Source organism: Mixophyes fleayi, chromosome 2 (assembly GCF_038048845.1).
Source record: "Mixophyes fleayi isolate aMixFle1 chromosome 2, aMixFle1.hap1, whole genome shotgun sequence".
In the NCBI taxonomy this organism is placed as follows: Eukaryota; Metazoa; Chordata; class Amphibia; order Anura; family Limnodynastidae; genus Mixophyes; species Mixophyes fleayi.
Window position 1 is genome coordinate 28,058,227 of NC_134403.1, and position 16,343 is coordinate 28,074,569.

General features: G+C 40.0%; 1 protein-coding gene across 5 annotated transcripts in view; it reads left to right on the top strand.

Moving 5' to 3' along the window:
• FAT3 (FAT atypical cadherin 3) overlaps positions 1 to 16,343 on the top strand; it is a 451,200-nt gene that overhangs the window by 402,209 nt on the left and 32,648 nt on the right. For all 5 annotated transcript variants that reach the window (XM_075198718.1, XM_075198719.1, XM_075198721.1 and 2 more), the window contains 3 exons: positions 921 to 1,064; positions 4,322 to 4,519; positions 6,101 to 6,899. In XM_075198718.1, coding sequence (XP_075054819.1) covers positions 921 to 1,064; positions 4,322 to 4,519; positions 6,101 to 6,899 — 1,141 coding nt within the window. The remainder of the gene's footprint in view (positions 1 to 920; positions 1,065 to 4,321; positions 4,520 to 6,100; positions 6,900 to 16,343) is intronic.

The window sequence follows — 16,343 nt, forward strand, 5'->3', positions numbered from 1 at the left end:
ATCTCCACTTTATCAAACACGCAGTTTAGTAAATATACCCCTAGATGTTTGATACAGAGTTGGGCAATAAAATGTGCCTTTTTTTTTGTGCCCTCAAAACATGCGTCCGTATACTTAGGCTTTTTGCGGCTCTATGTTCTTTTTCACATATCATAAGATCTATGGGACCCATCTCTAAGGCGTGTGGTTGGCTTCTGCATCTGTGCTCGTACTTAACTGAACTTACATGTGAGCGCCTCTGACCCGCCTCTGTGAGCGCAAGGGTCTACGAGAAGCTCAACTGGAAATATGGACCCATTTTCTGAGCATGCGCTGCGCGGAAAAATTTAACGCATGTTGCATTTTTTATATGGTGCATCCCGCTAGGGGTCTTTTTTGCAAATATAATTCCGGCCCTATGTGTCAGCGTTTGTCACATAAACATTCTATTAGAGTATATATAGCACTTCTCTGTCCTGCAGGTCCTGACATTTGTTGGTGGAGGCGCAGTGAGTCCTCTGTGTGTGGCTGCTACGCTTCAAAGCTTTATCTAACCGGCATCATCAGATATATGACAGAGTAGCATGAAAAGTAAATTGCTCTGCGTGTTTCAGATTCAACGACCTTTGGATTGTGACATGGCAGAGGGGGGGGGGGGGGGCGGGGCAATCATCAACAGCAGTGTCACCATTTCCAAATATATATATATATATTTATATATAGATAGATATTATACTGACAGATAGGATCGGGCATATATTTTGTGCAAAATATAGGGTCTACTTTGCACGTTTAACCCTTTAAAAAAATGCAGAGAAGTTACGGGTTTCTGGCGGCTATAATGTGACTGGTTTTGGTGGGTTACAGCACATTGGTTCACACACCTTATACGCAACGTTCAACTGTATTTCTGCTCTTACCTTTGATCTCATTCTTTATAGGTGTCCGGATACTCGCTTCTGATACAAGCGAGAGATAGCGGCTTCCCGCCTCAGTCATCCACCGTGACAGTAAATGTTGATATTTCCGATGTCAATGATAACAGCCCCCAGTTTACTCCGGCCAACTACACTGCTGTTATTCAGGTATGTCTACACCACACTCTGTCGTTGTTCTATCTGTGTCTATATAGATATTTATAGTAATAAGTACAGTGTGCCCTGCAGGGTTATCTAGCTTCATCAGGAGTATAAACGTACGGTCACAAGTATTGTAATTCGGAGGGGGCGCGGTGAGGCGATCGTCTCTGTTTGGAATCCAGGGGGGATGGCCTCTGAAATGTATATTTTTAAATATATTTTACATATCAACATATTTTACAAATATATATTAAATTTTAGGCATAAAGATTGTGGAAAAACCTCAAGTTCCAAGCATTTCGCAACATAGATTCTGCACCTGTTGTCTTAAAATAAATTGAAAAGAATCTTGATAATTTAATATCCAGCATATATTTCTTAACTGTTTATAAACACTCAATAATCAGCAATACTGCCTTCCTAACATAACGGTAACATAATAGTAACACAGAAGTAAGTAAGCCCAATGAAAATTGTTGGAATAAAGGTAAATATTTTGTGTTTGCATTTCGCCCAGGAAGCCTCCAACACATTCCTCATTCTTGGAGGCAATAGACAATGTCAGACTGAATGTTCATACACACACGTGTTCCGTATAACTCCCAGATTAGCTTCTCTTCCTTCTGGGTTAAATAAATTGTTTAATGTTCCTCACTTATCCATTAATGTTAATAGAGTAATTTTTTATCCACTTCCCTGGCTGTGGGAAGCTAAGCAGAAGACGTTTAATATATAATGCAGGTCATAGCGAGGTTAGCCTTGTAAACAAGCTGAGGTATTGCCTAATCACTTGACCGAGGATTAAATGTGACTGGTACCTTATGAATAATTTCAATTTGTACCTACTTGAGCACTCTGTTATCTTGCAGTAAATGAATGAGCCAGGTTTATATGACAGGCAGATGCAGAGTTGCTTAGCACTGGGTAACATATTTTGATTATAAAATGTGCTTATTTTCTAAGCATATTGAGATAATTGCAATTGTGTCCAAAATTGCAAAAACAAGATTTTGTTATGTGCACAAGACAGGATTAAGACCCCCACCCAGCTGTCCTGATTTAGGGGGGGCATTGGCAATTTGAGGGTTTGGGGCTGATGTCGTGATTGCAGTAGGCATGATTCCGGCAGACGCAGCATTGCCCCAAACATGGCGCAAACGCATTCCCATCATGGCACAGTCACTGTTACGTTTATTGGCAGTGGCACATTTGGACAATGTTGGGAGGTCCGATAAAAAGCATTAACTACTAAGGTAGCTGAGCGCTTAATCCCCATGCAAGGAAGAGCTCTAAACCACCTCAGTAGAAGCACCACTTTGGAGATGACAATTAATATTACATTCAGTGGATTGCTATTCATACACCCTAAGTGCACAAGATAAACCGGGACATGGTTTGGTGTAAGTAAACCAATATAATTCAAATGGTAAAATCCATAAATATGTCACATGAAATAAAGGCCAATAATAGCTAGACAACCAGTACATTAGAAGAAAATAAAAAGTTCAATTCAGTGAGGGGAGAAGTCCAAGCAGAAACGTGGGCAGTGATTTCAGCTGGTGGTTTGATCTCCGAGGTAGCACTATTAACCAAGCACAATGAGCACCTGAAAGCACCTTATTGATGAATTATAACATTGCATATTGGAGCATAAATCTGTGTGAACATTGATTAAAAGCAGCTTCAGTGAGGCTAGACAAGGTATGCTACTATAAGTTTTCAATAAGTAATTTTTCAATTCGGAATACAATATACGGCAGAGCTGGGGAATTTTAGCCAAAGTTAGGAGCCAGCAATCTTAGAAAAGCCTGTGTAATGTGTACATAATTGTTAGAGGGTGGGGGGCTGCCAGCAGTAGCCAGTGCCGGACACCATAGCCCAGCATTGATCAGCATGCGCCTATAACACACTGAAATATGACTATTATTAATCACTGTTGACTTCGGGGGTTGGCATGACTGGTGAGGCTGCCACAAATTTGCGGCTGTTGAGTTCCCACCTCTGTAGGTTGTAACTCGTTGCTCCCAGTTCTGGTCACTGTGGAAGCACCAGACGGCCCATTTATCAGGTTCTAAATGGGATGCACAGTACAACGACATTTCTGCTCAGCACTACCTCTAGAATTCAGAGCTAGAAAGTCTCCAGTAACTGTTAACTAGGACACATGTGTTCTTCCACATGTCTATGGGACTCGGATCAGATTTTGCAATGGGGCCCACTGTCCTTTTGCTACATCAGTGCTAGGTTTAAATGTGTTCCGCTGCGTTTTAACTGCCTAGACTCTCCCTGCCTATTTTAAAACATTGTGTCTCCGAATATTACAGGGCAAGGGGCAATTATAGCCGTAGCAGCCCATGTGACCGCTGTGTGCCTAAAATGTGCCTTAATAGCGACTTAATACGATTTCATAACAAATGTATCCAGGCAGTTATTTGATTTGAAAAGTAATGAGAATTAAACGACTGTATATATCATTCAGACTAATGTGCTGGATTGCTACTAATGCAAATAGTGATCTGCCCTGTTGGATGCTAACTGTGGATGGAGGGACTTCATGGGGGGGGGGGGTTATAACGGTGGCTAGAGGGCCCTATCACAATTTTGCTGCATATCCCAACCATTTCTAGTTATGGGGATAAATGTATCAAGTTGAGAGTTTTTCGGAATGTTTGAAAAACCAATCAGATTCTAGTTATCATTTATTTAGTACAGTCTACAAAATGACAGCTAGAATCTGATTGGTTGCTATAGGCAACATCTCCACTTTTCAAACCTGCTGGAAAAATCTCAGCTTGATACATTTACCCCATGGTCCTATTGCAGGGGTTTCTAACTTATTTTGTTTATTAGCTGGGTACATTTTCTAGATTTAAGGGGGAGGTCAATTTAAACAAAAACAATACACATGACATATATGTTGGTTTAAAGTGAAAATGTTTTATGCAAAATTAGCTAATGTATTTCAAATGTGCCCTGTAGTACCCACATACATTAGTAATAGTCACAAATAATACACTGTGACACGATATGACGCTCCCGGTTTTCATTCAAACATTAGACCTTTTGGCGAAGCTCTACCATATTTGTGTTTTGAATTAAGGGAATAACCCTTGAAAAGTGGGACTGTTGGAGACGCTAACCACACTGAAAAAACAATCATCAATCACCGCTAATTGCGTTCTCCTGGCCATATCTTTTCAATTGTTCTCGATATACAGTTACAGTATGGAAATAGTGACATTAATGTATAATTTATCTTTTAGGAGAACAAACCGATTGGGACAAGCATTCTGCAGCTAGTGGTCACCGATAAAGACTCGTACCACAATGGACCACCGTTTACATTTACAATACTAAGCGGAAATGAAGGTGGCAAATTTGTACTGGACCAGTCTGGAGTCTTACGCTCCTCAGTTACTTTTCAGCACACAATTCTAAACGAACATCTGCTCATTATACAGGTATGTAACGGTGTATATATTGTTGGGATGCTTAAAATGTTTTAGGAATCGGTTGTTTACTGAATTCTGCTACATAACATTCCGAGGAATACCAAACCGGACCAGAGCTGTAACTAGCATTTAAACATTAATGAGGTGGGGGATTAAATGATAACATATTATCTTAATTTTCAGCGCTGGAAAATGTTTGGGGCACAGGGGAAACTGGGACTTATATAATTCACAAAGGAGGTGAAACGTTTCTTTAAAGCTTCGTCTCCAAATAAATCATTACACCATGATTTGCAATTGCTACTGGGCTCATCCTCAAAGGACTCCCAACAAACTTATGGCATACCATCATATTCACCCCCAGTTCGAGCACTCATAGGAGGGTAATAAGTTGTCAGCGAGTTTTTTTATTTGACTACGTTAAGTCATTTTAACCCTGTTTTTTTAATCATTTTCGAGCGGTTTAACTTTACCCGCGATTCAATTCCATTTTTAATGCTCAGTTTTTTTCCATGAAACGGTCCTCTCGCGCTCCAGTAGAAGGTCTATTGAAAGTATAGGGTGTGCGAGAGGCAGCCGCGTTAAAAGCTATTCCATTGGTTTTTTACGCGGCGCGTTAATAAATAGGCAAATATACTGTTTTATCTCACACCTCTTTGGGGTGTGATAAAAATAAAAAACCTCTGAAAAGTATTTGAAATCATGTAATAATGTGAAAAAAAAGTTAAACTTATGTTTATTACTAATGTCTAACATGTAAAAGTTGATTTTCTTGTGAAAAAATAATGAAATAAAATAAACATAAAAAAATTAAAAAATAAAATCGCAAATTAATTATATTTAGGTATGTTTTTGGTACAAATACGAATGTAATAATGTGTTGTGACATGGTGTAAATGATTCTATTGTAAAAAAATAGTTCAAATAAAAAATATGCTAAAGAAAGTGCTGTAATGTAGATATTATCAATGTGTAATGCAATCTAATGTATAGAAATGTATGCAAAACCTTTTTTTTGTGTTATACATGACCGCGTTAGAACTCCCCTTCACTCCTCTAAAAACTCGCAAATACAATGATTAACGTGCAGGGGCAGCGTTCCCTCTTTTTCAATTGAAGTTTTTCGCGCTGCACTAACTAAAAACGGTCGCTATAGCAGTTAAAAACCTGCGGAAGATTTTTTTTTTTTTAATTGCTGTGGGCAAAAAAAGAACTCGGGGACAATTGATTACCCCCCCCATAGTATCCCAAGAAGCCACTCCAAAAGGTGAAAAGACTTCTGGGTAATAACTTAGCAGTGATCTGATTCCTTTCCCCCATACACTGGGTGTATTAGTATGACATGGGCCGATACAGTACAGAAAGCCTGTTTCAGCCTTTTCTGGTCTCCTCAGTGCAGGATGGGATGTTGTGCACCTAGAAGTATTTTCTCCTGTCGGAGTTCTCTTTTAACATCTCTTTTAACGGTATGAGCACTATATTTCTGTCTGTATCGTTACCTGGATATTCGGACAGTCGATAATTTGTCTCTACTCCTGGTGGTGGGAAGCTATAAGATACTTATTTTGTTTTGTGTCTTTATTAAAACAGGTGAGAGACTCCGGTAAACCCTCCTTGACCTCGCAGACCTACGTGCAGGTGAGGGTCATAGAGGAGAGTGTCCACAAGCCCTCCGCCACCCCACTGGAGATCTACATCGTCACCATGGAAGACGACTTTCCAGGTGGAGTCATCGGCAAGATCCACGCCACCGATCAGGATGTGTACGACGTCCTCTCCTACAGTCTGAAATCAGAACAGAAAAGTTTGTTTAAGGTTAACAATAACGATGGGAAGGTCATCGCCCTGGGGGGCCTTGATGGGGGCAAATACACCCTGAATATATCCGTTAGCGACGGACGCTATCAGGTGTCAGTAGATGTCAGCGTCCACGTGGAACAGTTGATTCAGGACATGTTGCACAATGCCGTTACTATACGTTTCGAGAACATTTCTCCGGAAGACTTTGTGGGCCTTCATTTGCATGGGTTCCGACGCACCCTCCGGAACGCGGTCCTCACGCAGAAGGAGGACAGCCTGTACATCATCAGCATCCAACCGGTGGCGGGCACCAACCAGCTGGACATGCTGTTTGCCGTGCAGATGCAAGGCGGAGGCTTCTACAAGCCGGCCTATTTGATCCAGAAGCTTTCCAACGCAAGAAGACATTTGGAAAACGTCATTCGGATATCAACAATCTTGGAAAAGAATTGCTCAGGATTGGACTGCCGGGAGCAACACTGTGAGCAGACCCTTTCCATCGATTCCCACTCGCTCATGACCTACAGCACGGCACGAATCAGCTTTGTGTGTCCGCGGTTTTACAGGAACGTGCGCTGTGTGTGCAGTGGTGAGTACCTTGTGTCTGGCTCCAGACTCTCTTCCTTATAATACTAAACAAAAACTTTTTTTTATACTTTTTATTTGAAATGGCTAAAGCAACCTGTAGGTCTTCCGATGTTGCAGAATAATGTTCCACAAGACGGGAACAGAAATAGGTCACCAGCTTTTTACTAAAAAAAAAAATTATTTACCTGATGTTGCCATATTTCAAAGAAAGTCCATCCCACTTTCTAAGTCAGTGACTTGGGTTGATTGTAAAAGTCATTAATAGTAACACTTGTTTTACTTGCTTACATATTAGGGGGGGATTTGATTCCGTTACCAATTGATGCGCATTCACCATCATCGTCACCATTTATTTATATAGCGTCACTGATTCCGCAGCGCTGTACAGAGAACTCACTCACATCAGTCCCTGCCCCATTGGGGCTTACAGTCTAAATTCCCTAATATACATACACACAGAGAGAGACTAGGGTCAATTTTGATAGCAGCCAATTAACCTACCAGTATGTTTTTGGAGTGTGGGAGGAAACCGGAGCACCCGGAGGAAACCCACGCAAACACAGGGAGAACATACAAACTCCACACAGATTAGGCCATGGTCAGGAATTGAACTCATGACCCCAGTGCTGTGAGGCAGAAGTGCTAACCACTGAGCCACTGTGCTGCCCACAATACCGTTTGTACTGTAATTTCAACAACGCTGAATTTTGCTTGCAGTTCCCCGAGCCGGGAGCAGAAATCCTTTTTAAAATTACCGCACTAACAATAATGATGCGCACCCACCGTTTTTCGAAAGAACAACACAGGGAATTGAATCTACCCCTTAATGTAAGAGCTGGAGAAAGAGAAAACATGGCTTTTTTTATATATTATATAAATTATTGGGCAAATATTCCTTTTAAATGTTAGCATGTTCAATATTTATGGTAGATTAAGATGCACATTTATGAAAAATGTGCAAAAGGAACATAGCAACAATTTAGGGTCCGTCATTTTTCGACTAGTTCATTGTTCTTTAGCACAATTTACACAAATGTCTATTGTTTTCCTTTTCACTAGATAGTGAGCTCTTATGTTTAGATTGGGACCTGTTTTACTTTAGCCTGGCACTGTCAATACTTACCTCTTGCATGCAACGCTAAACAAAGTACATATTTGTGTTTAGTTGCATTTTAAATGGTCCATTCTCAGCCGGATGGGGAATACTAAATTCCAGCATAGTAAAATCTTGTGTCTTGATCAACACATTAAAGTCAGCGGTGCTGAGAAATAATATTTAAGGATGGACCATTACTGAGGTGAACCGGAATGGGGACAGGGTACATATTTACTAGACCTTGGGGCTCCGCCTGCTTCAATTGAAGAATGGCCCATTGCTAAGGTGCTAGGGGAAGGGATAAGAATTTCCTGAACATTGGAAATCCTCAATATAAGATCCCAATAACTCTGCTAGTGGGGTCTGGGGCATTACTTTGGAAAGTTGAGGTTGGGGGGAGTTCAGCCATAATACTATTCAGTTTTATCTATAAAAGTTTTAAGACGAGCATTAGTATGTTGTGTTATTTCAGGCAGCCAAACCACCTCAGCATCGATGTCTTTCTCCACGACAAGATCACCGACCTAAAACTCTAAGATACAATTGAAAATAAGAAACTTCCAGTGTAATTTTTGCGCCTCTGTTCCCCTCCTGGCTGGGGATGATTGCAGGGTTCGTTATTTTTAGAAAATCATAGTAAATCCGTGGTAGCTGTCTCAGCATAATTATACATTACTAAAGAGCAGCAGGGCTAACTAAGAGCACTGTAAGCTGAGAAACAGCTGGGGCTATTGTTTCGTCATTCATCAAGCTCACCGATGCAGGGAGTAAGGACGACCGTCTCTTGTACGAATGAGACGCTAAACATAGGTTCGCTATTGAAAACAAATTAAAGAATGCATTAGCCTCCTTCGCAGAAAAGATCCCAGTGGGACCAACCTAGTATTTATAGCAGTTACAGAAACAAAGGTTTTTCTTGTGGACACAAATTGAAAGACAGAAGCCTTCTATCTCCCCTGCTCCTTTCTAAGCCTTCCAAGAATCGTGTGTTCGGAACACGGAATATTTATACATTCCTGTCATAGTATTATGACATCGTTTAATTGCTCAGAATTCCGGAATCTATTAATTCCGTGACATTCAGTGTTTTCTTTTCTTCCTTTGTTTGACTGGTTTTTTTTTACCTGACCCTTAACAAGGTCATTAATGGCACAATAATGTTTTTAGCGAGAGATTAGTGATGTGTTAGCCAGAGGAAACATTATCCTGTTAATTCCCCTTCTGCATTCTTTATTCTCCCTTAAAGGCAATGTCTTCTCAAAATAAACTGTTTCGCTTTTTAAACCTCCCCCAGACTGTTAAACTACTATTGTGATATACTTTATTTTTTTTTATATTATTTTTTACTTGCCTGTTTTCTGACATAGTAAGATTGTTTCTCCTGCCTGTTGTTGTATGGCTTGCTATCCGCAGCCACTGGCCTGGCAACAGAGAAGTCGTGAATAGAAAGGCGTGAAAATTGTGAACTTGAATGGAAGTGCGACAGTTTGAGGGCTGCCATCATGTTCGCGGTACAACCGTCAGAGCCCGATTCTTTTTTGTGACTTGCATTCGCAGTTCATGTTGACCTGTCGCGTTTACAGTTCGTGGTTCGTGTTAAAATATTACTTGCCTACTGTCCCGCAATTCCCGAGGCTCCCCGAATTACCGGAAGAGTATTCCCGGGTCCCGCGAAATTCATGGCATTACATGGTGGGGGTGGGGCTTAATTGTGCCATTAAGCCCCACCCCCACTATTCAATGCCGTGAATTTTGCCATTTTATAGTGGGGGCGGGGCTATGGTGGCGCAACAACAGTACCATGCCCCCTCCTACCGCCTGTCACATGGATCCTGGGGGAGGAGTTTTGAAAGTTGGCATGTATGGTTAAAATTAATATTTGGGTTTTTTAAAACCATTTAATAAATATTTTCAATTATAATAGTATTTAAAATGAAATTTTAATCGTCGAACACTTTTGCCCTTCACAATGAAAAAAAGCAGAAATATATAATTTTTACCTTGAATGTCCTTGAGTCGCTTGAGACACATGAAAAACGATCAACCGCGTGTGAACGGCTTGAACATGGTTGACAGTGTTAGACTTCCTGGAATTTCGCTTTATTTTTTTTAATCAATCTAAATTTGAGAAATCCTGATGACTTTTCAAATCTTAGAACCAGTTTGAAAATCGTTATTCAACCAGTTTGAGTAACCACATAGCAGGACTTTGTTTGCTATATTAGATTAAAATGTCAGTAATAATAATCTGCAGTTATACATTTCTCAAAATATCAGTAAAAGATCCCTCCCGGGCTTTTAAGAACACTTGGAGGTAGATTTATCAAACCTTCTAAAAAGGACAAGTGGAGGTGTTGCCTATAGCAACCAATCAGATTCTAGTTATCATGTTCTAGAATGTTCTAGAAAATGGTAGCGAGAACCTGAATTGGTTGCTATGGGCAACATCTCCACTTTTCCTTTTTAGAAGGTTTTAAAAATTTACCCCTTGGTTATGGCTATCGGCAGCAGGGATGTGTTGAGTCCAGGTGACAGTGTCAAGGACAAAGTCGTGGCTAGTTCCTGGCACAAGGGGTCACGCCATGATTTTCAAACAAGGTCTGCATTTAAGCTAGGAGCGACTGCTGCCATGTGGTGTGTTTGGTTGTGTGGTCCGGGGTCTTTTAAGAACCAAATAAATCCCCCGCTGGTAGGTGAGTTTACAAAACCTAGATTTAATGGGGGCCTCCAAGACGCGTTTCGCCTTCACGGCACAATTGTCATTGCATCAGGGGGCAGAACCAAAGTGACGCGATTCACCCTGCCCCCTCCACAGTCGCACTTCAACTGTTCTGTGGAGCGGCTTTCATGAATCCTGTCAGAGAAAAATAGAGGGTGGAAATGCTAGAAAGACATAGCTACAAGTAAATAATTAATTAATTTTCAGTGACAAATACCAGAACTGACGAACTGCAGAGTCTAATTCCAGCTATCTGAGCGAGCTTGTGTTCTGTGCGCCAATCACCACAGTCTGCCAGAGCATTCTGTGAGTTATAGTTCAAAACAGGCCACAGAAGCCATCTGCTCGCCAAACGTTTAAAAAGTTAAAAGCAGATGTGAAAGTGTGACGAGCACACCCAGCCAAAATGTTATATTAGTGTGCGGCCACTCTGGTAAAACATGGCTGGTCGGCCATCCGTAGAACTTCCTTGAAGCGCGCTATCGAAATTAAATGTAATCTGGAACATCTTGAACCAATCAGTACCATATGCCGCACACGTACTGAATATAAAGTAATGCAGCTTATTGTATCCCAGTGTAATGCTGTTCATGTTGCTTCTCTTCCCTGTAAATGTGTCGCTGTATATACATCGTATAGACTCTGGGCCTCATTCATTAATGCACGCAAAACAAATGCATTTTTTTTTTTTTACAAATAAAACAGTTTTTTAATTTTATTTTTCCCCCCGATAAAATACATTTCAGGATGTTACAATTGTCTACTGTACATAATATGCATTTTTACAGTTGCTCCTGATTGCAAACACATGTTCTAGCATGTATACGCGGCCATCATCACTATCAGTCAGCACTTACTGCCCTGTAGTTGGTGTAAGTGATATCACTGAAAAACACGTACCTTAGAGATGCCCAAAGCTTCAGTCGAACCCTACTGTGTACACCTGAACTTGTGACGCCCTTGTGCATTGCCGACATGCATACGCCCCCTTCCTTCCCTCGTTCCACTCATGAAATCGTAGGCTGTCGGAAGTGTCCTTTGCGTTCGAAGATGAAACGCATACACCTGTGTTCTCTGGTGTATAGTCTTTTCCTGGGCATGCGCAGTGCAATTTAAAGCAATATACGGCATGTGTCAGCATTTAAATTCCTTAATAAATCAGGCCCTATATGTACATTGCTAAAGTAAGAAACTGGATAATGTTAGCATTACCTATAGCAGTGGTCAGAGAATTGGGGTAAATTACCCCAAATGGGGTAAAAATGAATTTCCTGGGGGTAATGCTGCCGATTCACATCCTGTCAGTTGGATTGTAGACCCCTTTAAATGTGAAATTGCTGTTGTACCAGAAGAGCCTCAAGGGTTGGCAGAGGCACTTCTTGAGCTTCTATGTAATAATGAAGCACGTATTGCATTTGAAAACAAAGCAGATCTATCATATTTTTGGATGTCAACAGCTGCAAAGGCATCAAAATTGCACGAGGAGGCAGTCAAAAAGTTGCTGCCTTTTGCAACAACCTACCTTTGCGAACAAGGATTTTCCACTCTAACGAACATAAAAACAAAGCAGAGAAATCGATTGGACGCTGAAGACTGTATCCAAATTGCTCTGACATCAAAATGCCCCAATATTGATGCTCTCGTATCAAAAATGAAGCAACATCTTTTCTCCAAAACCTGAAGTTTTGAAGTTGAAGCTTTCAAAGAAATTTTGAATAGATTCAATAAAACTTTGAATTCCAATAATTAATAATATATGATTTCATTCCTTTCAAATCAAGGGGGTAACGACGGCCTATCTAAATATATTTGGGGGTAAAAGATAAAAAAGTTCCCTGACCTATAGGGAAGTAGTTCACATATCCAACTTACATGTATATAACTTACTTTGCATTCGGGTTATACATTTTTGAAACCCTCAATTAAACTTGTTATAAAACATGCAAAATGAGAAATTCTATATAACGTTTAACCCCCAACATTTCCCCATTGCTAAAACTGTGGATCTTTAGCACGGAAACCACCCTGAAAATATGTAGAACGTATTATTGTTCCTTTTATCCAAGTCTACCTGGCTAACTCTAACTGAATTATAATAATAATATCAGCGTTGCCATGAAATACTTTCTATAGATTTAAATTGACTTAATTATATGCGTGTGCTTTCATATTTTTTTATTGACAATAACAATCCGTTTCGCTGTAAGCAGAATGTTATGTAAATGTACTAAGCAAAGTGCAGAGACAATAGTAATGTCTGGTTATTGGTTTATTGCTGCCCAATTAATTTTTTTAGCCACAAACTCATTGATTCCAGAGCCCATTTGTTGATTTGATGTAAACGTAGAACCCTGACCATCGTTACAACATTACATGATCCTATTTGCATATCTACATCCTGCAGAACCTCTTAGCCGTCGTTGAATAGCAGATTGCTTCTAATGCGACTAAACGTAACGGATTATTCTACTCTCTAGTTATTTTAAACAAACGTCCTCTCTTCACCAAATTATCCAGACGGTGGGGATGCTAAAACACCTACTCAGCTCTCAAATCATTGCTTGACCCTCTCTCACCCTGACAACAGCACCGAGTCTCTAACCCAGACACTGAAGGGTTAAAGACGTGGGTCTATGTCTCTGAACCAAACACAGTGCTTACATCAGTGCTGTCGTCTTAATATTTGCTGACTCTGCGCTTTATATAGAGAGCAAATAATTGTTATATCAACAGAGATGCCTGGCTCTGACTATATATGTTTTTATGCAAGAGAGACCACTAAATGAGACTTAAATTCACTGCTGGCTGCGCTTTTTATTGATTCAAGTCCGTGACTGGGGATGTGGGACGGACATTCAAATAAATATGGCATCATGATATGAGCAACACATTAATTATTTTCTGAAATAGAATTGTTCTGGTAGAGAAAAGGTCAGGCTACAGTATTTAGTTTCTCAATAAGTGCACTCCAAGGATTTTCTGTGGCCCATCACGTCAGTTACAGCCTCTGTTGTATTTCTCTGGCATATTAATAACCAATCTGGCCCTCGCAATAAGAACATGGACAGCATCTAACTAGTTTATAAAAAACACCCTAATATTCTGCTTTGTGAGCCCACGCTGTCATGTTACAAAGCCAATTGGTCCTGGCCAATCAGATTTACTGCTCAGATTTTGTGCTAAGTAAGAAAAGGTTTTATTTTATAAACATGTGCCATTCTGATTGGCTAACACCCTTTACTAGCATTAGGTATTACTGTCGGCCGCGTATAGACGGAAAGTATGATATCGTTAAAATTCAGACATGTTTCAAAACAGCGCAGTCAGTTTGTTGTAGCTGTGTTTGGATGTGTTTTGAAAATGCAAACCTCTCCAGCATTAATCGTATCAGATGTTTGAATATCAGCTCGAATGAATGAACAACTACATGAATAAACATATGTTGACATTTTTTCGGAATATCTTTTGGGAGAATAAGCCTAAACATTTCAGAGGAGTTCCGATGCTTCAGAGATGAACGCTGACAAACGGTGAGAGTAGGCGTCAAAATGGACCACTATAAACATTTTAAAAATTGTTCCTTTCACTTATATATATTAAATAATGGTATTTGAATAGTAAACATAACATAAAGACATTTTCTAAGAAACAAATATTAATATTATTAAGAAATATATATTTACAGGTATGTGATCTCTTATCCAAAAACCACGTTAAATGATAAGGTCCAAATACCAGCAAGGGGATTATTGCTGACTTATTGTAATAATGATATAGACACAGACATGAACACCAAGTCCCCCCCTACTATGGTCACTGTGAGGAGCGCTGCTAAATTATTTAATGAGCATGGGAATGCCAGGGAAAGACAGAAATGAACTCACTGATAATCAAGGTGCACCTATTGGGCAGTTAGAGGGTAGGCAGAGAAGAATAGCTTGCAGTGAGATAAATAGCAATGAATATACAATGTCAGACAGACAATCGCATTATCGTCGCCCCGCCCCCTAACTTCACACAACATTTCTAAGCCTATAATAACAGGGGACGGGGCCACTATAACGTGCGAATCGCGTCATAAGTCCCGCCCTCCGCCACCCAACTAAACACACGGCTAGTAATCGGGAGGTTTGCCTGTTCTCCCGGGAGTCTCCCGGACATTCCGGGAGAGTAGGCAACTATGCTGTAAAGATGCATTTTATGTACAGTAGACATTAATTACATCCTAATAAATGTATTTAATTGAAAAAAAAAAAAAATTATAACTTTTTTTTTTAATTTTCATTAATGACTATATTAGTAACAGGTGACAGTAATTGCAGATTTTTCTGCTTTTCGTTGTGTGTTCTGCCGGGACTTTATAGTCCACATATGTAGTAGACATATCCATTAGTGTATTGTCTTTGTTAGAGCAGAGAGGACCTAGACCCGTATTCAACAAGTGTCGTATCTTCAGATCCGCTTCTAGTTGAATACAGAGGTGCGTATGCCCCGAATTTTAAAAAGTTTACAGAAAACAAACCAAAATCTACGTTCGTTTTGCGTGTCTTAATGAATCAAGCCCATTCTGTCCAGATAAATGACTTACAGCTGTGTCTGACATATGCCTTGCCTGGTATTAGGTACAATTAATCAAAGGATTCTGTTTTTAATTAGAGTGTCTTTAACGCTTTAAACATCCATATGTGCGTTTTACAAGATGCCTTTTCGTACTGGATCCCTGGACCCTTCATCCTCGTTCACCTACTTGTCCAGACAGTTTTGTTCACCCCATGTGACCGTCCGGCCAAGTCCATGTGGATTGTGAATGTATCTTCATTTAAAGTGCAGAACCTGATCAAGTTAAACAAATGTTGTCATGGAAACCGTGTGGCTCAGACCACATTGACTGCAGCTTCCACTCCGGAAATGGAGGGACCTCTATACCCCTTGTCTAAGGAACTGTGTCCTGTGTACTGTTCATCCCTATTGTTATAATGCACAGCAAAACTAATAGAGAAGGTGGAAGCGTATTAAATCTCATCCTGTCACTCTTTAGAGAGCTCGCTCTAGGCATTAACTGGATTAGTAAGTGAGCCATGTCATGTCTGAAAACAGCAATTTACCCATTTTTCAAAGAAAATACATATATTTAGTACTGTAAGGTGAGGTCAGCCAGGAGACGTAACTCAAGCATCTCCATGTCAACGGAGCGCTAGCTTTCTATCGTATAATGGGTTGCACAGTAACATGTAAATAGGTCTTCCACATGGCACTTATTTAAGCAAATGATCTACTGTATGTTTTTCTATTTACACGCCTGGATAAAGATTATACCGTTTTACCTCTGTAATGCTGAAAGATTAACCCGACGTGGAGGAATAATGCCGGCAGAGCGTCCACGGAATAAAATATGGTCATGATTTTATTTTAGGTTTGCGGCATATTATTTTATATAAGAAGAAATCGAGGGGTCTAAAGAGTTGGGTTAAAAAAATAATAATATAGGAAACAAAAGAAAATTACAATTAAACTTGATTTCAAAAAAATGAATAATAAATATTTGAATAATTTCCTCTTTTTCGGAACACTATCGTTATCCTGACATAGTGATGGCAATGAGGAATACAGCGGCGGTACTTACATGATAA